This window comes from Nanorana parkeri, unplaced genomic scaffold, assembly GCF_000935625.1.
Source record: "Nanorana parkeri isolate BGI_ZX_2015 unplaced genomic scaffold, ASM93562v1 scaffold228, whole genome shotgun sequence".
Lineage (NCBI taxonomy): Eukaryota > Metazoa > Chordata > Amphibia > Anura > Dicroglossidae > Nanorana > Nanorana parkeri.
This window is the reverse complement of record NW_017306496.1, coordinates 1544360-1567018: the sequence shown is the minus strand read 5'-3', so window position 1 is coordinate 1567018 and position 22659 is coordinate 1544360. Positions and strand designations below refer to the sequence as shown.

General features: G+C 41.2%; 1 protein-coding gene across 1 annotated transcript in view; it reads left to right on the top strand.

Moving 5' to 3' along the window:
* The window catches only part of CALCOCO1 (calcium binding and coiled-coil domain 1), a 59740-nt gene that overhangs the window by 6261 nt on the left and 30820 nt on the right, over window positions 1–22659 (top strand). The window contains exons 2-11 of the mRNA XM_018556210.1: window positions 1614–1767; window positions 4799–4901; window positions 7401–7591; window positions 8241–8399; window positions 8657–8805; window positions 10334–10424; window positions 11157–11411; window positions 13905–14030; window positions 16092–16187; window positions 18370–18475. Of these exons, the coding sequence (XP_018411712.1) occupies window positions 1633–1767; window positions 4799–4901; window positions 7401–7591; window positions 8241–8399; window positions 8657–8805; window positions 10334–10424; window positions 11157–11411; window positions 13905–14030; window positions 16092–16187; window positions 18370–18475 (1411 nt within the window). The 5' untranslated portion in view covers window positions 1614–1632. The remainder of the gene's footprint in view (window positions 1–1613; window positions 1768–4798; window positions 4902–7400; window positions 7592–8240; window positions 8400–8656; window positions 8806–10333; window positions 10425–11156; window positions 11412–13904; window positions 14031–16091; window positions 16188–18369; window positions 18476–22659) is intronic.

The following is a 22659-nucleotide window of genomic DNA, read 5'->3' as shown; positions in this document are numbered from 1 at the left end:
GCCAGCGCTGACTGGCGGAACGGACGGGGGAGGGGGCGGGTACAGCTGTCTCTCTCTAGATAGGCAGAGCCAGCTGTCAGTCACGCAGCTGGGCGGTTCCCGGCATAGTTGTCGGGATCCGCTTCAGCTACGGCGTCTCAGTATACCGCGATCTGTAGCTCGCGGTATACTGAGCCTAGGGTGACAGGAGGACGCTAGTTTGTGTCCTCCCATTACCCTAAGGAGAACTATGGGGAAAAGCCTTAACCCCATAGTTCTCCTTTAAAGTGACACTAAACTTAGGAGTTCAATCTTAAAAATACAATGTATCTTATTTGTGCATCACTAATGATTTGTTGATCATTAAAGGGTAAACCCTCCGGTGTTCTTGCATGTATCTACTGCTAGCAAGCAGTAGATATATGCAAAAAGTGTAAAAAAAAAAAAAAAAACTTTAACCCTGCAGAAGCGATCTGGCGACAGGTAAGTCGCCAGGATCGCTTCTGTTGTAAAGCCGACAGTCGGCTCTACAAGTTTAAACAGACTCCCGGCGGCAAAAGTCACCGGGAGTCTGTTTAAACAGCCCCGATGCTGGCGACGTACACTGTACGTCGTCAGTCACGAAGGGGTTAAAAGCAGCTTAAACTTACCCGTGTCTTCCCTGCGCGCTCCTGTCTGAAAATCTGAAGCATCTTGGGGCGGGCGCATGCGCAGTTCACATTTTCGGCCGGGAGACGAGGAGCGACGCAAGGTAAGTCTATGGACGCGTGCACCTGCATGCAGACACAGTGGGACAGGAAGTGCCAGCAAGGACAGAGGAGTCAGCGCTGGATCAGAGACCCGCAGCAGCGCTGGAGGGAGAGATGAAAAGGACAGGAAAGAAGAAGATCAGATTAAGAAACATAATTTAAGGTAAGTGCTTTCATTAACAATGGGGGGGAGGGAAAAATATATTTGACTTTAATGTCACTTTAAGGTACTTGAATGCTTTTTTAAGGTTCAACTCTTGCGTTTTGTGTCACGTTAAAGTTTATCTCCACTTTTGCAGCCAAATTAGGACACACCTACTTTATGTGTGTTACATGTTCCCATTCACATTGCATGAATTTAAAAAATATAAAAAAATGTTTGCTTACCTTTTTATTTGCTCTAAAACTCGTACTTGGCTTCCCCTTTCAGGAGGTTGGGGAGTTATGTTTACTAGGGATGCACCAATACCATTTATTCAAGACCAAGTACAAGTACTATTCCTCGAGTACTCGCCAATTACTGATAAAAAAAAAATTTGTGACATTTTTTCTAAAACAATACAGGCTAATGATTTTAGGACAGTGGTAGAGCACCAAGGTCCAGTCACAGCTGCAACCACTACGGTTCCACCAGGGCTGTGTGCGGTCTCACCAAGGCTGCGTGCGGGTCTCACCAGGCCTGTGATTCTGCCCTTTTTAACACCACAGTCTAGCTGTACGATGCATGCAGTTATGCTAGGAAATGTCTTCTTAAAGCTGTAATAAAGGGGCGTCTGGTTTATACTGCTGTATATAACATTTTTCTGAATATACTATTGGTGTTTTGTTTGTCATGTCCACATTAAACACCTTTGAAAAGGTAACCATATTTCTTATCATTTATAGACTGAAACAACGAACTGTTATGGAGGCCAACTCCCACCCTGTCCATTTCCTGAATGTGGCTCACACCTATGTTCCCAATGCCAATGTGGAATGTCACTACACCCTTCCAGCTGGCATGAAGGGCTCCAGCAGGGACTGGATCGGCATCTTCAAAGTGAGGAAATGAGCCTGTGTTTTATAAATGAACTAGCAGAAGTGTGCCAATCTATTCAATCGTAGAAAGAAAAATTCTCGTTCACACCTAGGCGTATTGCATATGCGCGTCTGTCGCGCGTTTTTTTACCGCGATTCGCGGTAAAAAAGTTGCGCGATCGTCGCACGTTTCCGAAGGCTACTTGGCTGTATACAAATGGAAACGCGCAACAAAAAGGCCCAAAGTGGTACCTGTACCTTTTCAGGCGTGGGCCGTTTTGTAGTGCGTTAGGGACGGGCGGAAATACGCCAAGGTGGGAACGAGACCATTGAATACAATGCGATTTATATTTTTGAGCGTTTTGTAGAGCGTTCGTCGAGCGTAGAACGCGCTACGAAACGTTCAGGTGTGAACGAGGGCTTAGGGGTTATTCAACTATTGGGGCTACAGACAGCAAAAAAAAAGAAAATGATGAGTGACTGCCAGCTAGCAGTTGTATTGTTTTCAATCACTCTGAACTTACTATTAGGGCTGCAACAACTAATCGACATAATCGATTATAATCGATTATTGAAAAAGTTGTCAACTTTTTCAATAATCGATTAATCGGCTTCCGATCAGTTGGCCCTGTTCACAGCTCCACACGCTGTGCGCCGCACCTCCTCCCCACCTCACGCTCGCCGCTGCCAGACCCGCTCGCATCCACGCTCCACACGCCGCACCTCCTCCCCACCTCACATTTCCTGCCCATCCACGATCGGCAAGGCACGCGGGGAGATGTAGTAAGGAGGAGCAGGGGTGGGGGGATGACAGCAGCTGATAGACAGGTCCAATCTCAGAAGCAAGTTGCTGGAAGACTGGTCAGGTAAGCCTGCACTTTCCCACACATGGTGCTCTATAATGTATTGCTGGGATTTGTATTTCTCTATAGCTGATGGTACATTGTACTGTACATTATACATAGGAATACAAATACCAGCAATGCATTATACACTGTATGTATAATGTATTGCTGGGATTTGTTGTACTCCTCTATAGCTGGTGATATTCTGCATTGCGCTGTATAGAGGACTACAAGTCCCAGCAATAATACATTATACAGTACAATGCGGAATACCACCAGCTATAGAGGACTACAACAAATCCCAGCAATAGTACATTATAAAGTGGTACAATGCTAAATACCACCAGCTATAGAGGACTACAAAACCCAGCAATAGTACATTATACAGCGCAATGCAGAATGCCGCCAGCTATTGTGTACTATTGCTGGGATTTGTTGTATTCCTCTATAGCTGGCGGTGTTCTGCATTGCGCTATATAATGTGCTTTTGCTGGGTTTTGTAGTCCTCTATAGCCGGTGCCATTCTGCATTCATTGCTGTATAATTTTACACTTTCCATTTCACTATATTGCACACCACACTATCTTTTTTTTCTTTTTTACTTCCACCGCTCCAAGCTTGCTCCTGTGATGGACTACAACCTCAATACAAACTAGTAGTCCATCACTGGAGCCATTTTTTAAACTTTATTTTATTGTTTATCCGATTAACCGATTAATCGAACTTAATAATCGGCTAACTAATCGATTTTGAAAATAATCGTTAGCTGCAGCTCTACTTACTATAGACTAAGATAAGAGGTGCAGTAAACTGCAGCCAGGACTGCTTTGTAGCAAGTACAGAATGTGTATGTAATGAACACCTTTGGCTGACCCATGTACATGTATAAATAAAAAATTTATTTGCATTTTCCTAACACTCCATCTGTTTGTGGGACTGCTTTGTGGGACAAATACTTAAATGCCTGGTATCTCTGGGTATGGGGGAGCAGAATGCAGTCCTCAGGCCTGGGTTGTCAGTCGCCAGGTCCGAACACTGTCATACGAGGGAGGGTAGCAGGTTATTATCCCCAGCTAATCACTGACACAGAGCTTTCACGAGGTGGAGACTTCTGCAGGTGAGAGGATAAGAGAGGTGCCATGGCTCCGGGAAGGTAGCTATCAGTATGAGAAGGCTTTATTTTCAGTGTAGGCTATGTTTTTGGCCACTTTACTTTTATTACGAAAAGGATGTCCCACCTGAAAACATGTGGTGGGGAAGATTGTTGTATGAGTGCATTCATGTGCTCATTATTTCAGGGCTTAAAAGATTGTGGGTACTCGGCAATCTGAGGGGTATGGGAGAGCTAAGTACCCTTTAGTGTGGAGGAAGTGTCATGGCCAGTCTTTAGTCTGGGAGCTACGCTGGTGATCATCACTCTGTGGGGTGGTTGTGGGTGGTCATCACCCCAGAGTGAGTTAAATCCTATGTAATCATTGGTCTTGGGGAGTTGGTGACATTTAAATTCACATGACAAAGTTAATCTAGGCCTGGGAGCTCCAGGTAGTATTAGCTCGTCCTTGTTAATCATGTTGACTGGAAATGTTGTTGGCCAATTCTAGCCTTGATTTAAGGGCCCTCATTTTGGTGCCAACACATACAATTCTTAGACCCAAACATTACAAAAGTAGTAGTCGTGGCATATTGTGCAGGGCCTTCCTTACAATCCTGTATTTATGTGTATTGTAACTGTAATGTCTTCCTTATATTGTAAAGCGCTGTGCAAACTGTTGGTGCTATATACTGGAAATACTGCATAATAATAATATCATAATAATAGATTATAGAAAGCAAAATGTTGTGCAGAGAACAACTCATGAAAAGAGTGCAAGTTTATGAGGAAATGTCATAGTGTGAAGAAGGAGATTCTGCTCACATCATTCCTAACATTGCAAACCATGATCCGCCTTATTGCAACCACCAGAACAAGTCCAGTTCTCATAAGCCTCGCTTGTGTCCTGTCAGATCTTTTAATCCCTTACATTTGCCAGATTTCATTATTATACAGAATAATTGTTATTCAGGATGTATATAGCGCCAACAGTTTGCACAGCACTTTATGTGATTATGCTGCTTGGGTCAGTATTTTAATGAGTTCATACAGTATGTTTACTATGCTTTGTATTGTTTGTTATACTGTTTATACTGAATGTACTTGTTCCATGGCAGGTAAGCAGCTCCTCTATACAGGACTATGACACATTTGTCTGGACAGCCTCTTCAGAACCTTCTGTGGATGAATCAGTAACTCACTGCAGTGTGCAGTTTCAAGGTTAGTCATTTCTGTAGAACAGTCAGTGTTTCAGGCTGGACATACATGGCTCTGGTACTAGTAGTGCAACAATCTGGATGACCATGGCATATCTCTTGCCAGCAGTATCTTTCTTTGTGAGCTCAGCCCAAGAATGACCCCCGTTTGGCATCGTATACTCAAACATATGCTGTAGGGCTCATACATAGATGTATTGGATCATTGTTTAACATGCAGCACTTATTTCTACTTCAGCAGTATTTTAGATGTACCAGTTGCTGTGCGTCAGCCAAAAAAGTTGTACAAAGAAAGTAAGTCTACTGTACTGCAAAATGCACTGGCATAAGCAAGTGCACACTAAAGTAATATATCAGACAAAACTGAGTTCTGGCTTGGTAGCTAGTGACAATTCCTCTGGACTAAACTAATAGGGGGAAAATGATTAGTCACGTGTCATCATGTGTAACTACACAACATTCTTGCTCTGTCTACCACTTTAATAAATAACCCTGTGTAAGCAAGCACATAGAACAGGAATGATGTTAGTGTTTATCAGAGATATGAGTGTATGCATGGACTCTGGATCTTCACTAAGTAATCTTTTGTTTGCTGTAGCAAAGGCTGAGGTTGCCTGTGATGTCTCGCAGCCTGGAGTTCTTGTACAGAAACGCTGTACAAGAGAATAAGAAGTGCAGTGCTGCGTTTCTACAGTCCTCAACGCTAAAGTGTAAAGCATTTTCAATAGAGTGAGGCGGGATTATAATACATGCTATTTGTGGCTTTGTTACAGAAATGTCCCCTTTCTTACTGTTATAGTGACAATGATTTCACCAGACAAGTGAGGAAAAATCTTCAACGGAGACACAGACATTAATGGAAAGCTTAATGGGGTTCTAGCCTTCTCCTAATTTTCTTTTTCGTTCATTGAGGGACACAGGATTCCAAGACATTTCAGATATATTGCCACCTACAAGAGGGTCAAAATAAAATCCTTCCTAACTGTGGTGAAATCCTCCCACACCCTATGGAGCCAAGGAGAGCTCTGAGAAGTAGGGACTCCAGGCTTTCGGTGTAAGGTCCTTGAGAGGGAACACTGCAGGTTACCGCAGAACTTTAAGTGGATTGTGAGTCAGAGATACCCGATTCAGTGGGACTAGTTCTCTTGTGTTTGTTATCCAACATGTTGCCCCAAAAATGGGAACAACTTGGCTCTAACAAAAGGTAAAAACCTTGAGCACTTACAAACCCAATACTGGGAGCAGGGGAGCTTCAAATAGCCAGAGGTGACCAGATCAGAGAGGACTAACCAAGCTGAAACCACATCTCTTGCCATAAGGAGTGGTGGTGATAAAGTGTGCATGCGTGACACTCCTCCTAGTGATTCAGCAACATCTTCAGCAACTCCTCAGCATTTTAATCCTTTCTGTGGAGATCAAGGGAAGAAAAGGTTGTAATAATGGTGCTTACCGGTTGTAAGTAGCTCCCCATGATCAGCCCACATGGTCTAGGCATTAATGAGAGTTCAGAGACTGGGTCACTCCAGAGGCTGTTCCACGGTCCTTGACTTGAATCGTACGGTGCGGCAACTAACACAGTACACAAAGGTCTGGAAGTTGCCACAAGCAGTGCCCAGTGCCTGAGAGTTACTTTCCAGGCAGATCCCACAATCTTTATTCAGTCCAGTTGGGTCTGGTTACGGCATCCAAAGCTATTTCTGAGGATACACCAGTCAGAAAGCGGCACAAGAGACCAGCCAGCATGTAAACTAAATCTTTTAAATAATCTTGAACAAAAAAAAAAAAAAAGCTTGTAAAACAGTTAAACTTTTCTCAGTAGTGAAAAGACATCTATCCTGTTAGGACACTAGAAACAAAAATGAGGCATGCTGGGAGTGGGAGGAGTTAATACCAGGCTGGTCACTGTTTGTTTGCCAGTGTGCAAATCTTCCAGTTTAGCCCAAATGTCTAAGTTTAGCCCAAATGTGTAGTAACACAACATCACGATTGTTCCACCGACCTCACGTCCTCTGTACTGCTGATCTCCGTCTGGCCCGTCTGGTCCTCGGTCTTGTCCCGGCTGGTCCTCCGGCTTGCCCCGCTGTCCTCCGGCCTCTGTTCCCGCCGACCCCTGGTCCCGGTCCCGACCCTCGGTCCCGCCGCCTCTGCCGTCCTCTCTCCCGTCTTCTCGGCGTCTCGTCACCCACGCTGCTGCTCGCGCGCGTGTGTTTGCTCTCACTGGCAGAAATCCAGTATGTGACCGCTAACCTCACACTATCAAACTGAAGAGAGAGAGTCAATGCATGTAAACTACGGTAAATGCAAGGACAAGCATACATCGTTCATTAGTAGAATGTACTGTTTACATTCTGCAAGTTTGATCCTGCAAAGGTTGGATATATCACTTTACATTAAATCATTGTACAGGGATATTGTCATCGATTTGTGTCACACTTTAATCTGTACAAAAGACATTGCACAAGTATTGGGATTATAGCTAAATGTTTGCCTTATTTCCCTATAGCCTACTATCTTCCACGCCCCAGTGAACAGCAGTACCAGTTTCGCTATGTGGATCAACAGGGAACTGTGAAAGGGATAAGTGAACCTTTTGTGATCAGTGAGCCCCGTCCAATGGAAGACCTGGTCACCCTGGAGGATGAAGAGGCTTCTCTGGACATGATTTTGGTTGTACCAAAATCTGCTTTCCTGCAGGTAACTTGTACAGTTTTAAGGTAGCAGGAGAGCAATATGAACTGGGAAATGAGGGAAAATGCCACTCTAAAAACAATGGGCTAAGATATCTACCTGTCTTGAAACCTGCTAGGACACCCATGATTTTTCTTGCCAATCAAATGACAGTTGATAGTAGTGCAGCATCCACTCTCAGAACATATGATAGCTACCAGTTGTAGCAGCTGGGAGAATGCCTTAAAGGAATTCTATTACCAGAACAAATACTACTTATTTTTATATGGTTGGTGGTTCCTTCCTTCCTCTGAACCCTGTGTCCTGCAGTGATATAGAGGTCAGCGGAGAGACCTCTTGAGAGACCTAGAGGCACCCGGCACTCCCAGAAATGTTCAATGTAAAAAATCTTTGAGCAACAATATCTCTTCTCCACAGAGGGGTTCAGTGCAACAGGTAGTAGTTCTGTGACTATAAAGTGCAATGTTCATCTTTTTAAAATAGTGACAGAGGTGAATTATTTAATAGCTCCCCTTTATCTCTCTAATACAAAATCATAATCAAGCCATTCTTCTGTTCATATTATCATATGTTTCTCTATACAGATGCTATGCTGTTTCTATGTATTTCCATAGTCCTTGCTATAATCTCCTGATTAAAATGCTTGCTCTTACAGCAACAGCTGGAGTTCTCTCAGCAGGAAAGAAATGACCTCATGAGGGTTAGACTTACACTGGAAGAGGTGGTGTGCTCCCTGAAGAAGAAAGTCCAGCAACTAGAGACTGCAGTGGAGTTTTCAGACAACAAGCATTCAAAGCTCAATCAGCAGTATCAGGTAACCATATACGTATCTATCTTAGTACAGAACCTGGATATAACATGAAACCTAATTGGTTGGTACTGCAAACGGTCCACTTTTTTCCTCTAGTATTTCTAAATCAAATGCATTTTGCTTTTATATCAGCCCTGTCGTGGCAAATATAGGTATATTGTGGACTCTTCACTGCGTGGATAGGGATTTGATTATGTGTATATTTAAGAATTGATTTGTCAGAACTAAACTTTCTAAATTCCTCTGGATCTTGTTCACAGGAACTTTGTGATAAAGAGCAGACAGCAAGGAAAGAACTTGATGTTCTGAGTAAAAACGAGGCTGAGCACCGAGAGAGGATTCTGCAACTTGAGGGTGAAATCCAAATCATGAATCTGAAGCTGCTGAAAACGGATAAAGAGACAGACATGTATTTATCACTATATTTGCTGTGTAAATGCTGTAGTGTCTTAGGCTGGCTAAAGGCAGGCAGATATATCAGTGAGAATGACGGGCAAGACTGAGAGCTACCTATCCTCATATGACTCCAACCAGCATCAACACCGACCAAAATGCTAGAACATTTGACTAGTCAGTTCCCTAGCAAAGCCCCCTAATTACTCTCTGTGCTGTCCTAAGTCCTGCACCCCTCCCTTTACTTTCCTATATAACCTTTTATGTATCTGCTGGGAAGGAGCATAGGGGAACACAATGGTGTGTCATCTGAGTGACAGCTCTGAGTCTGCTGGGGCTGCTTACATCACATTCAAGATGGTGGCGCCCAGCAGCAGTTTCACTGCTTATGGGTGTCCACACAAAGGAGGCTTTTACAAGTAAATAACATGCATAAAATATGTTAAATGCTCATATAAACTTATGGTAACATTTTTGCTAAAATATATGGTCTGGTGATGGAGGTCTCTTTAAAGAGGCACATCCCAAAGTACTTTCTGTATAGATGGTGGAAGATGGGTACCCGATTTTCCCTAAAAAGTTAATCGAATCACCCTTTGAGACAGCAAATGTCTCTAACTGCCTAAGCAGCCCGTTATTGTCCCCTTTCACAGCAGAAACTGCCTTATAATTGCAAACAAAATATACTGTTTCTGGGGAACTATCCTCTGACATGAAGACATTCATCACTACTCGCATATCAATGGAGAACTCAAGTTAGGACAACATTTACCTATTAACTGTTTCTGGATTTGGTGATTTCTTTTTCTGATTGTGAGCTGAAAAAGTATATGCAGTGATGATATCTTCACAGCAGGATAGGAATAATTCCTCTAATCCAGCAAATTGGATGGAGAGGAGAAGAATCAGTTAAAATGTATTGCGTATAATGATTGCAAGTTATTTGGTGCCCATACACAGAGGATGCGGCCTGAGATGGGTTTAAATTCCTACTACACGTTAAGCACCTTTTAGACCATTACTTTTCTTCTAAAGGTCTACCCCTGTTATTTCCCTTTTACAATAGAAAAAGAGATTGAGGTCACAGACTCCTCAATTGTTTTTCTTTTGCAAGTCCTGACCGTAATATATTGTCCTGTGTTGCTCACTGAACATAAAGAAAATAAGATAAAATCGTTTTCTTAGAGTCTATTGAGGGACCGAATTCCTGCCCTGCTATGTTGTTGGCCCTATGTTCAGCTTGCTTAAAAAACTGAGGCATGCTGGGTGGATATACTGGGGCTGACCAACATTTATTTTCGTTTGCCAGCCTTATGTAGGCAGCACTATAACCCGACTGTAACAGAATTCCTAAATTACTTTGTCCCTCAATGGAGAAAAATTTTTTTTTTTCCATTGTACCCCTTCAGGTCATCCACAATGCTCATTTCTCTGGCAATGGTCTGATGTGTTACCTCAGTTGAAAATGATAAACAGCTTATGGCCACAGTTGCATAGGTTTCACTGCAATGATGGTGTACAATGTATGTTTCATTGCTTCACAGTCTGAAGACAAGAAAAGAGTCACTGGAGGCAGAAAGGAACGAGCTAAAACAGCGACTTGCAGAGGCTTCTTCAGAGACCGAGTGCTCTAAGGTCTGTTGAATTTCTTGAACACCTCCTAATGGTATTATAATTTTTTTGTTATTTATGTGCATTGATCCAGCCCTTAGAAGATATATTTATTTATTTTTACTTGACATGAGCATACACTGTTCAACCGTTGATGAGAAACTATAGACTATGAGTTGCAGGGCTGACTTATCTCTCTGCCTCATTCACTGAGAATCATGAGTTAATTGGACAATTCCAACTAAATATATAAACTTCTCTGCAACAGTGATGAAGTCAGGCTGCATAATAAGTAAATATTATGGCATTATATCTTTTTCTATTACCATGTGTTGTGTTTAGCACAGCGGGAAGCTGCCCTGTGCTGCCCGCACACTGGAGTGCTGAAACAGTGTTCTCACACAAAGCACATCGGTCTGGGTCTCCATGGGCAGACATGCCCCCTGCACAGCACTCCAATCAACAATGCTGTTCTGGGAGCATGAGCGTTGTTGATTGAAGTACTGTGCAAGAAGCGTGTAGGACCAATGGTGACCCAGATCACTGGGCTTTAAAAGGGCATTTTCTGAATGTTTATACATTCAAATTATTACACACTTGTGCCAGAATCTTTTCTTTGTAATGCAACAATTTATGTAATTCAACAGGTACCTTCAACTTATTTTAAATTTGTACTTATAACTAAAGAAACAGTGATTAAACATTGCCAAAAGTTCAGTTGTTGTCAGGGTAACTCGGTTGCCTGTGTTTGTGTAGTTGCAGATAGATACTCTGCGTGAGAAGCTGCGGTGCACACAGGACATTCTCTCTTCCAGTCAGCAGAAAGTGATACTGTTAGGGGAGGAGTTAGCTACAGTCTCTTCTATTCGGGATCGCACCATCTCTGACCTGCACAAAAGCCGCCTTGAGACAGCTGACCTTGCCCTCAAAGTGTCTGACTTGAGTCTCAGATATAAAGAAGGAATGGGGCAGTGGTGGCAAGAGAAGACCGCACTGAATCACAGCATGGAGGTAAGTATGGTTCATTTTGATGTATGGGATGAAATATCTATCTCTAATAATTTATATGTCAAATCATTTTTTTCTTAGGGGGTGTCATATTTTTTGTGTATGTTCCTTAATGCATAACTCTGGGAAAATAACGTATTACACAAGTGAAATACATATGCGTTGGTTTTTTTTTTGTTTTTTTTTAATTCTGTGTAGTGTCTACATCTGTTTCCCCTGCACAGGCACAATTTCTGCTTCATGCAAATGAGTAGAAGAGCCCAACACCTCATCCCTAATCACACTTTTCTACTGATTCAGCTATTTAGCTTCCTAGTTTAACAATGTAGCTTCCTATCTCACCTCCCTACTTCCAGCTTGCACCACAGAAGCAGGAAAGATGACTTAGATCAGTGATGCTAAACTAGGAAGTAGCAGAGTGGTCTTCCTGACTAACAAAAGTGTGTGTACCATAAGAATGGCTAACCAAAATTAGAAATCTTTAGGTGTATAAAACAACGAACATGTATTACAGCAAATCTAACGCACCACGGGGTACCTGCTATTACCTTTGCCCCCTGTCGATCCTTGTTCCACTTTGTTACTAAAGGCTCAGCTGCCCCATGCTCTGTTGGGGCTAAAGCTAGACCTACACATAAAGATTTCTTGGTTCCCCATCTGCATTAAACAGCATGGATGGACGAATATCCCCTGTAAGCTACTGTATTCTGCAAATGAACAGGAATCACCAGCACTCGTGGGAAAATATTCAAACGATAAAGTCCATTTAATCGGACAAGTCATCATACACGTTGCAATAATTATAACCGACGTTTCGGGGCCACGCAGGCACTCTTCATCAGGGCAAAGGAGTGTTACATTGTTGCCCTGATGAAGGGTCCCTGCGTGGCCCCGAAACGTCGGTTATAATTATTGCAACATGTATGATGACTTGTCCAATTAAATGGACTTTATCGTTTGAATATTTTCCACTGAGTGCTGGGGATTCCTGTTCATTTGATGTGCACGGCGCCATCCGTGAGTATCACTGCAAGCACCATTATTTTGATTCGGGCCGGAGACGCTGTGACGAGTGCAGGGGGACATATTGGACTTTAGCTACTGTATTCTGACATTTGGCACCTGAGCTGTCAGAATACATAAGCAGAGACTGCAGCTTATTGGCTACACATGCTGTTTTGCCAGCTTCTTCCTCCCTGCTCCTCTGATTTTTCAGTTGAGTTTGTCGAGGCAGGTGGTGTCGACAGCGCCACTCATGGGTTGAATTTCACAGGGAGCATCCAAAATTCAAACTGTATATGACCAGGTTAACCTTGTGCTCTTGCAACTGCCCAGTTCAGTGAGCGTACCTCAGCAACCAGTGAAAGTATTGTCACTGCATGCAGGGGGGTGTAACAAGTGGGCACAGCTTAACTTTTAGGGACAAGTCTTTGCCTCTAAGTTAGAGAATCCAATCCCTTTGATTCCAAGGGTGCATGAAAGAAGCCTTTTTTGGGTAAAATATTTCCCTTTAACACTTAGTCTTGCATACAATGTTAGCATTTCATAAATAGAAATAATAATAAGCCAGGCAAAAGGAGGAAACAAAGGAAGTGACAAAAATTAAGGAAGGACTCCAAGAAAAATGCAAAACTCGTGTTACCCTCCCTTTTGCAGGTACTACTGCAGTTTACCATAAAGAAAGAAACAAAAAGTATTAGCCAAGGAAGTCGGGGGGATGGGGTGACGTGGATTGAAATCAAACACCAGGAGAAAAGCATTGTAAAAAATGAAATTGAGGCAAAAAAGTAATTTAATAAATAGTAAAATTATTAAAATTTAATAAGAATTGCGAGGTCTTCTAACTTGGGAATTTGCAAAAACATTAACAAGGATTGTACCATAGAAGTTAATCTTTTAATCTCTATCCCAAATCTAGTTTTAAATTTGAAATAGAGTTGTGAAGGGTTTAAACCTCAGACAGGTTTAATTGCTCTCTGGAATCCCTGCTGGGGAGATTGTATTTGTCCTGGTAACCATTATCACTAAGACAGAAAGTGATAAGAAATCGAAATTTTGTCAACAAAACAAGAGGACAAGGGTACATTTTTCAACTAGGACACGTGTTCTAGTGAGGACAGACAGCAGAGGGGAATTTCCCTTACCTTGTAGACATTCCCTGTAATTTCATGTTGTGTTTCCAAAACAGGAAATGAAAGAAAACCTCCCCACTGGGACACGTTAAAAAATAAACTGATGGGTTTTAACTCTGCTCTATCCAAAACCATAAAAACATAAAATGTTGTTGTATTTATTTTCGAAAGAACAAATATTGCAAATTAATATTTTATATATACCATTTATAGCCAATGGGGTAGAGGTTTAATTCAGAACATCGGAACATCCAATTCAAAGATTGCAGCTGTTGTGCTAAATATTTAAAGAAGGAACACAACCTCTTCCCTCTCCGCCAGCAAAACATGTTAGTTTTCCTTTAAGGTTTTATTTTTATTTTAGGCCAAGAGAGACCAGATCGTGAATCTGAAAGCAGAAAAGCTCACTTTGGAAAGCAATCTACAAGATGAGAGAAGCCAAAGGCAGAAACTTCAGCGCAAACTAAACCAGGAGAAAGATGCATGTCAGGTAACAGACATCAATCCTATTAAAGTAGTATTAAACTCTCTAACTTTTTTCACCGCTGTGCCCGGTGCTCAGCATGGCCCGGGATCAGCATGGCGCCTGTGTCACAGGGGATGAGAGGGAGATCGTTACACGAGCTCCCTCCGATCCCCTCTCCTCTGCAAGAATGTGGAAGTGTTGTATAATACATCACTTCCGCATTCTTGTGTCACTCTCCAGCTTCAGAAGCTGATGGAGCAGATCTGTGCTTCATCAGCTTCTTTTGGGGGGTCCTAGGGGACATCAGGGGTCTCCATAAAGAGGACCTGTCACATATTTTGCTATCACATAGGGGGGTTTTATTAGCCCCCTTATGTGGTAGCAATAAAGTTTAGTGCAAAAAAGACGATTGCGCCCATTAACACCGCACATGTTACATATCGCCGCGAACGTCACAATGAGAGCAATAATTCTAGGGCCATCAATCACTGATAACACTAAACTGATGAGCTGGAAAAGCTTTTAAAGTGTCGCCTATGGCCAATTTTGGGTATGGTAGTTTTCTGCGATTTCGCGGGTGCGCGCAATTTTAAAGCTTGACATGTTTGGTGTCTACCCGACGTGACCCCGACTTTTATATTTTACCAAAAAACTGGGTAATAATAAATGTTTCCTAAAATTTTTCAAAATCTTCAGTAATTTTTCCTAATTATAGTAAAAAATAAAAACCGCAGTGGTGATTAAATACCACTAAAAGAAATGGTATCCCCCAAAAATTGTATAAAATTCATTTCAGTAAAGCGTTGTATGACGAAATAAACGTCAGTCAAAGTACCGCAGCGCTGAATACTAAAAAAAAAAATTTTGGTGACCCACTGACAATACCAGATTAAAATCCCAAGGTCGGAGTATCGGCTAAAGGGGGTGAGGGGCTGAAGGGGGGAGGGGCAACGTGAACCGTCATTAATAAAAAGTACTAATTAGTGATTTTGTAGTAAGAGGACGTTGAAAAAAACAGACAGGGCATACCCCTGACCCTTGCAGGAAAAAAATAACATGGCCCACGGAATAGGAAACCCCCAAAGCATCACACAACTCAAATAAGAAAAATCTTTTAGTTCTCTTCCAAGTGAATGATGACATTAAGCATAACTGAACAGGTGTGAGGGATTATAACCTCTACATGCCTAGTGTCCATTTTTCTTGTAGGTATACCTTATCCATGAAGCTATTTGACAATAGAGAAAACAAAATTTCCTTTACTGAACTTTAATTTCAATATTGGGGAACAAGAGGCAACATGGCAATCTCATCCAGTATAGATTGCTTTGAGTGTGTTGCAGACTGTGCTAGAACTGTTCCATTTTGACATTAAGGGCCCATTGATACCATAGCGTTGCATAACCCGTTCATATTATAGCATTGGAGTCAGGGCCAGATTAACATAGGGGCTACTGGAGTGAATTAACATAGGGGCCACTAAAAATAGGCCTGGCTCGCCTCAGTATGCTCGATGGCAATGCAGGCCGGCCGAGCTGAGCACAATCAAGCAGAGGCGCCGGCGGCTCTCTAATCAGGCATATTAGGCGGCCGGGCTCCAGCTAAGAGCAAGAGGCCACCTAATTAGAGAGCCGCCTCTGCTGCTTCCCGTCCGTCAGACCAACAGCACCAGGCCCATGATGCTCTTAATCCAGCCCTGGTTGCAGTGCAGCGCAACGCATGGTACTGTAGTACCATGTGGCTAACCTCCTTTAAATAAAAATAGTTGCCTGTCTGTAGCTTTTGTGACCGCAAGAAGAAGAGAGAAAATAATTAGGAAGGAACTATATGTACTTTGCAGACCACTAATAAAAACCATTGGTGGGAAAAAGAAAAATCAGATTCCCAAATGAGCATGAGTAGAAACAGGAAAAGTGGTACATCTATGGAAAAAGAACATTCATTAAAAAAATAAGGATTTTAACAGCCAATATATTGTGTTTGTGAACTATTTATAATTGTACACAGATTTGCCCCTCCTTTTTTCATATTTCGTTAGTTTTTTTTAAATAATTATACATTTGCCTTGTGTTTAAATCTGTAAAGGTCCAGTTATCAGAAAGCAGACGAGAGCTAAGTGAGTTGAAATCAGCTCTGAAAGTTGCACAGATGGAAAAGGAACAAATAAGAGAAGAAAAACAGGTGAGATCTGAGTCCGTCCACAGGATGTAGTGTAAAAATATTGATGAATATTCTACAAAGGTATTAGTGCGTTTTACTTTCAGAGTACTTTCCATGTATAAGTTTTAATTGTCCTTTCCCACACCTTCTCTACCTATCTATTTCTAGTGCTAACATATCAGTCTTTTTTAACATGTAAGGAGTTTGTCAAAAAAAAGTGGCCAACATAAAATACATTTATTTTTACCTTGGTGTTTTTACATATAATTCCTCTTAGTACCAAAATTTTGTTTTAGGTGTAGTGCATTTCAAACAAATATGCATTTTGTGTCCAAGCAGATAAATATATATTGTAGATAAAGTACATATAAGGAAGCTATTTTATCTGATAAAGGATTTGTAACGTCTATCCAGCTCAGAGATTTACACAGCTGTGCCACACAGCACTGTCCTGTCTGTCGGGGTAGGAGACTTTCTCTGCTGCAGTTCAGTAACACTTAACCCTTTCGCTGCCACCACCGTGTGTCATATGGCGGTGGCAACAGGTCCCTTTAAACCGACTGTTTACATTTGTAAAGCTGACTATCGGCTTTACAATGGAAGCGGTTCTGGTGGCTCAGCTGCCGCCAGATCGCTTCCAGGGACCTGGATAGTGCGCCCCCTCCCGACATCCCCACCTTGTTTCCCATGCTCCGCTGCCGTTCTTGGGGGCCCAGAACCAGCATGTTGGTGTCGGTGGGAAGTGGGGAAGGGGAGTAATGAACATCCAGATCTCCCGCTGAATAGGACCGGGAGCGATTGTGATTGTGAAGTTATGCAATCCATATTGCACTCCAATAGCCTATTAAGAGTGGAAAGGTGACACTATGGGTCTTTTGGACCCCTACTGTCAGCTTAAAGAGTACCTGTCACTACTAATATGCTAGTGTCACCTTAAAGAGTACCTGTCACTACTAATATGCTAGTGTCACCTTAAAGAGTACCTGTCACTACTAATATGCTATCACATAGTGGGCTTGTAATCCCCCCTATTTGATGGCAATTAAATAAAGTAAAACAAATAGAACAAAAAGTTTTTTAGAAATTGTGTTAAATAAAATAAATTTAAAAATAATGTTTTTTACATTTATTTTATTTAATACAATTGCATTAAAGCACATACCTATATACGAAAACGACGATCGTGCTACACATGTTTGATATCGCCGCGCATGCCAGAGAAAGACCAATAATTCTAAGGCCAATATTCATGGATATCTCTAAACTGATGACCTGTACGGGCTTTTAAAGCGTCACCTATGGACAATTTGGGGTACCATATTTTGTCACCGTTTCACGGACGCATTCATTTTTTTGCTTGGACATTTTGGGTATCAATTTACTCATTGTAACCTCATCTTTTATATTTTACAAAAAAATGGGTATTTTATTGTATTTTTGGGCACTAAAATTAACCTAAATACATTGTTTACTAGATTTTTTGGGTTTGATAAAGATTTGCCCTAATATTGTGCAATTTAAAAATTTGCAACTGCCACTATTTCATTCTACAGGGTCTTTGCTTTCAGAAAATATATAATGTTTTAGGGGTTTTAAGTAATTTTCAGTCCCAAAATGTGGATAATAACATTTGTGCAAAAAAAAAGGCCTCGGCAGCGAAACGGTTAAAGGTCTCCTCCTCACCCCCCATTCTGTGGCTAAGCAGTGAAAGGAGAAGCTGCAGACTGATGAGCACATTTCTCTGTCACTCTGCTCTCTCTTTATGTCAGTATGCTCTGGCAAATTGCTCCCTCTTGATACCAAGTCAAAAACACATTTCCGTATGTATTATTGAACACATTGCTGCATCAGTTTGGTGTCTTGGATGCATGGAATTCAGTTTTAACTCCAATATCCCTAACACGTTAAATTGTTGCATGTCTTTCTTGCATGAAATTCCAATTTGCATTTACAGGAGCAGGAAGCTGCTGGAGTTGGGACTGGATGTACAAAAATACACATTCTGGTACACCAGCTCTCATAGATGTGTTTTAGTCTGTTAGTTTAGCTGTTTGCCTGAAGCTCAGCTTGAGAAGCTCTCATCCATGTACTGTGAGATAAATGAAGCCTTGCAATGATTTACCATCCTCCACAAAACTAAGATATTAGTTTTGGGTGGAATGACCCTGTAAAGTTTACTTTGTTTACTGTGTTTATCCCATAGGAGATAATGCAATATATGAGGAGACTGGAGGAACGGTTGGATAAACTTGCTGATGAGAAGTGGAGGGATGACAAAATGGATAAGGAGGAAAGCAGTCCTGGATTAAGTATGTCTTTTCTTACCAAATTGGACAGTGTAGTTATTGCCTTTTATAATATCACTGTTGTTGGGTTGCCATAAACAAGAGCTTGTTGTTTCATAGAGAATGTTATCTAGAATAAGGCATGGTGTGTTATAGAAAGTCCTCAGGTGTGAACTTAATACCATTTCTGGATTTCCCTCTTGACACTGTCAGATGAACAGGTTTCCAGAAGTAGTAAAGTTCTGTTAAAAAACACAAAACTGTATTATATAGACCTAAAATGAAAAGTGTGCAATATTATTTGTAATGTTTATTTTAGCATTTCAAGCCCCTTTTGATTATCCAATTTTCCTTCTTTAGCAGAAAGTATATGTGTTGGTGTGAACAAAACAATGTTGTATATGTCAGATGGGGTCTGTTTTAATTCACCCAAATACTCGGTATCGGCACCGATACTAGTATCGGTATCGGTGCATCCCTAGTTTTAAGTCTATAGGTGAGCCATAAGTATAAAAAGACAGCTGTATGTGCGGACACGATCTAATCACTCTCCATGTTGCCTCTTCGAGCACACGGGTTTATCAACCTGTCAGTTACTTGCCTGTGTTTGTATGTTTATGTAATCACTGCTGTGAGGAGGTAAAGGCCTCTGCAAGGCATCCCTTGGGATTTGCTTATCAATGGGGAAGCAATACAAATGGTTCCAACAGGAAAGTTTGTTTTTTATCTTTGTTGGCCAAGAGTGACTGATATTTTTTTCAGACACTTGTCACCAATGAAAAAGGAACAAAAACCATTGGACACCAATTTAGGACGAGTACACTAAGCACCAATGGGGGCACACTGACCACATATTTTACGGGGTATACTAACTGCTAATATACAGAAGCACACTGACTACCAATAAAGGGGGCACACTAACCACAAACATAAGGGGACACTTACTCCTGACCATTAACTGTGTAAACCTACAGACCCCTCTGTGTTGCCCATGGGATTAACAAGGGGGAACAGCCATTTGGACCACTGTGGTGTTTCTTTAAAAAAATTTAACTGAGAGAAGACAAAAGAAAGGCCACAGGAGAGATCCATATAGCGTAGTAATTAAATGCAATAGAGTAGAGTAAAGGATGTGTTAAATTAAATCAAGGAGATTTAACATAGTTTACTCACATCTGAGGGGTTTCAGGTCATCCAAGCAATCTGGAAGTAGAGTCTGCAGAGAATATGACTTTCTCCCTTTAGATTGTGGTTGCATTCAATGCTTGTCTCGTGGGGGGCATCTTTCAGAACATCTTACTTTGTGCTGTGGCTGGACCTTGATACAGATGCAGTAGAGGGTTTTGTGGTTGGAGGTAGGGTTAGCAGAGGGGCCCAATAACGTAAAAAACACATTGTCAACGCATTTTTTGGTGCTGTAGCGGCCATTTCTTCAGGAAAGGTACATGGGGAGAAATACATATACGGTAAAAATTGCAGATGTCCCCTCGCACTCCAGACCAGAACCCCAATCAAAATCCTCTCATGGGTACTGAAATGGATGAAGCCACATAGTATGAAGCATCAGGAAATCAGTCACCAGCACACCGAAGGTCCATTTTATCATTCCGTCTTTATTTGACGTTTAGATAGACATGGTATCGTATGCACATGCAACATCTCAGAACCCTCAGCGGTCCCTTCATCAGGCAACCTTCATAGTGACCTCTGTTATAAGTTAGGCACAGTTGTAATGGAATAAAAACTATGGTGGATGCAGTATCAGATAGTTTGATATATAATAATGGTGGAAATAAATACGGTGTAAATACTGGTGATAAAGATACAATATAGACTTATGGTGGTAGTATATTCTACAGCTGATATTGCGTACTATCTCCTCACATCTGGGTAAGTTGTGGTATGTATCTTGCAAGCAGATATTGTGGTTGTAGGATTGAATAACAATAACTGATATAAATAATTATCCTTATAATAAATGAATGATAAAATGATAATGGATTAATGGTTAATTAGTTATGGGCAAAGTAAGTAATAGTAATACTTGTTCAGTTGATGTAATTTATTATTTGCATATATAGAAGTCATCAGACATAAGTGAAGACTCCTAATAGATGGAGATAAAGGATGGAATAGAATAAAATCAATGTGACGCTATTTTTGATTCATAAATAATAAATATGCCAATATACTAGACATGCCTATATAAAATCAGATCAAATGTGGAACTATCTCAATGCATAAAAAATAATTATGAATATAATAAGCTATAATAAATATGCCCATAAAATAATCTGATACAATGAGGTCATAAATAGTAAAAAGATTCCTAGTAGGAGTGTACCTTTAAGCCTGTGGAGAGAACAATTTCCTCACTAGGGTTTGCCATGAGTCAGAAAGACTCGCTGTCATCCGGGGGGGGATTCCAGTAATCTTCGTTCCACCATATGAACATGCCCCCATGTATATTTAGGCTAGTGGCAATATGTCTAGTCTGCTGCCTGTAAAGGGTAGGCTGCAGGCAATTCGCTTTGTGGAATGAAAAATGCTACTATATCAAGAGTATCAAGGTGTCAACAATATAAACCATGTAACAGGGTGGAAAGATTGACAATGTAAGATACTCAGATACTGCTACTAATGTATCAGAACTCAGGGGCATGATAATGTGTTGAAAATACCTGGGAGAAGAAAAAAAAGGTGACACAAGAAAAACGAATAATCTATAACAAAATAAGATGGGGTACGCCACTGAAGCAAATTTTGTAGGTTTTGTAGTGACAATTATAAAAGAACGTATATATTTTAGTGATTCTGCGCTGGATAAGTGAAGTGTAAATAATCTAAGACATGAACGTGCTAATGTGGATAAAACTGACCTTCAGGTCAAATCATATAAAATTTTGAATTATGCCGCGCCCACAAAAATCAATCAATGAAATTGAATGTATCGATTTAAAATATAATGTTATAAGAACCTCAAATGTTGGTGTAGAAAGGTAGATAAAAGGCTTCCATAATTCTGCAGTGAATTCCACCAGTCAGTCATTAATTATTTGAAACATTAAATTAGATAAGATCAAAGTACAGTGGTACCTCGGTTCACGAACGCTTCTGTTCGCAAACAATTCGGTTCGCGAACATGAAATTCGGCAAAATTTTGCTCCCGTTCGCGAGCTCGGCATCGTTTGACGAACACAACCGCAGCCATCTTCCCGCTCTGATACATGGTCGTGGCTTCCTCTAGTCAAGATCGGGGTCTGATCACAGTTCGATTCGGTTCGCAACCAATTCGGTTCGCGAACAGCATCGTGGAACGAATTAAGTTTGTGAAATGAGGTACCACTGTATAAATGGGAAGAAAGGGAAATTCATGTCTAATGTACATTGTCTACATTTAACATGTGAATCTGTGTTAGAATTCAGTATGATGCAATGCCGTAATTCTTCTATGATTTCTGTGAGTCCATCAGGATGGAGAGATTCGGATTCATTCTTGTGATTTTAATCTACTATTATAATGTCCTTTTCACATGTTCTATATTCGTATGAGACTCAGTAGGCTACCAGATTTGCCATAGTGTAGGGCAGGGGTGGGCAAGCTCTGGCCCTCACGTGTGGTGAAGCTACAACTCCCATTATGCATCTGCCTCTGGCAGTAATGCCTTTGGCTGCTGAGTCTTGCAGTGCCTAACGGGATTTGTAGTTGCACCACAGCTGGAGGGCCGGAGTTTGCCTTCCCCTAGTGTAAGGCATTTTTTGTGATGTTGCCCATGATGGCCATCTTTCTCTTTTTTTGCGTGTGTGGTCCTACCTATGTATTATAGGCTACAAGGACATTCCAGCAAGTAAATTACTTAGTCTGTATTTTATCGGATATAAGTGTGCTGATTAGGACTGCAGGTAACGATATTTTTCATAATCGATTAGTTAGCTGATTATTAACTGTGATTAATCGGATAAAAAAAAAAAATACACAAATGCAGCGTTACAGACATAAAGTTTACTTCAGAATAAAACGGTATGCACATTTTTTGAAATCGCACTCCGAACGCAGGGCATTGCAGTACTGTGCGTTCTAGTGCGGGCTATCACAATGCGTACGGGAGGTGAATAGCACCGCAACGCACCTCCTGCAGCAAAATGTGTCAGGCCGAAACTGAAAATGACTTTTCCCATCTTTTTATATATATATATATATATATATA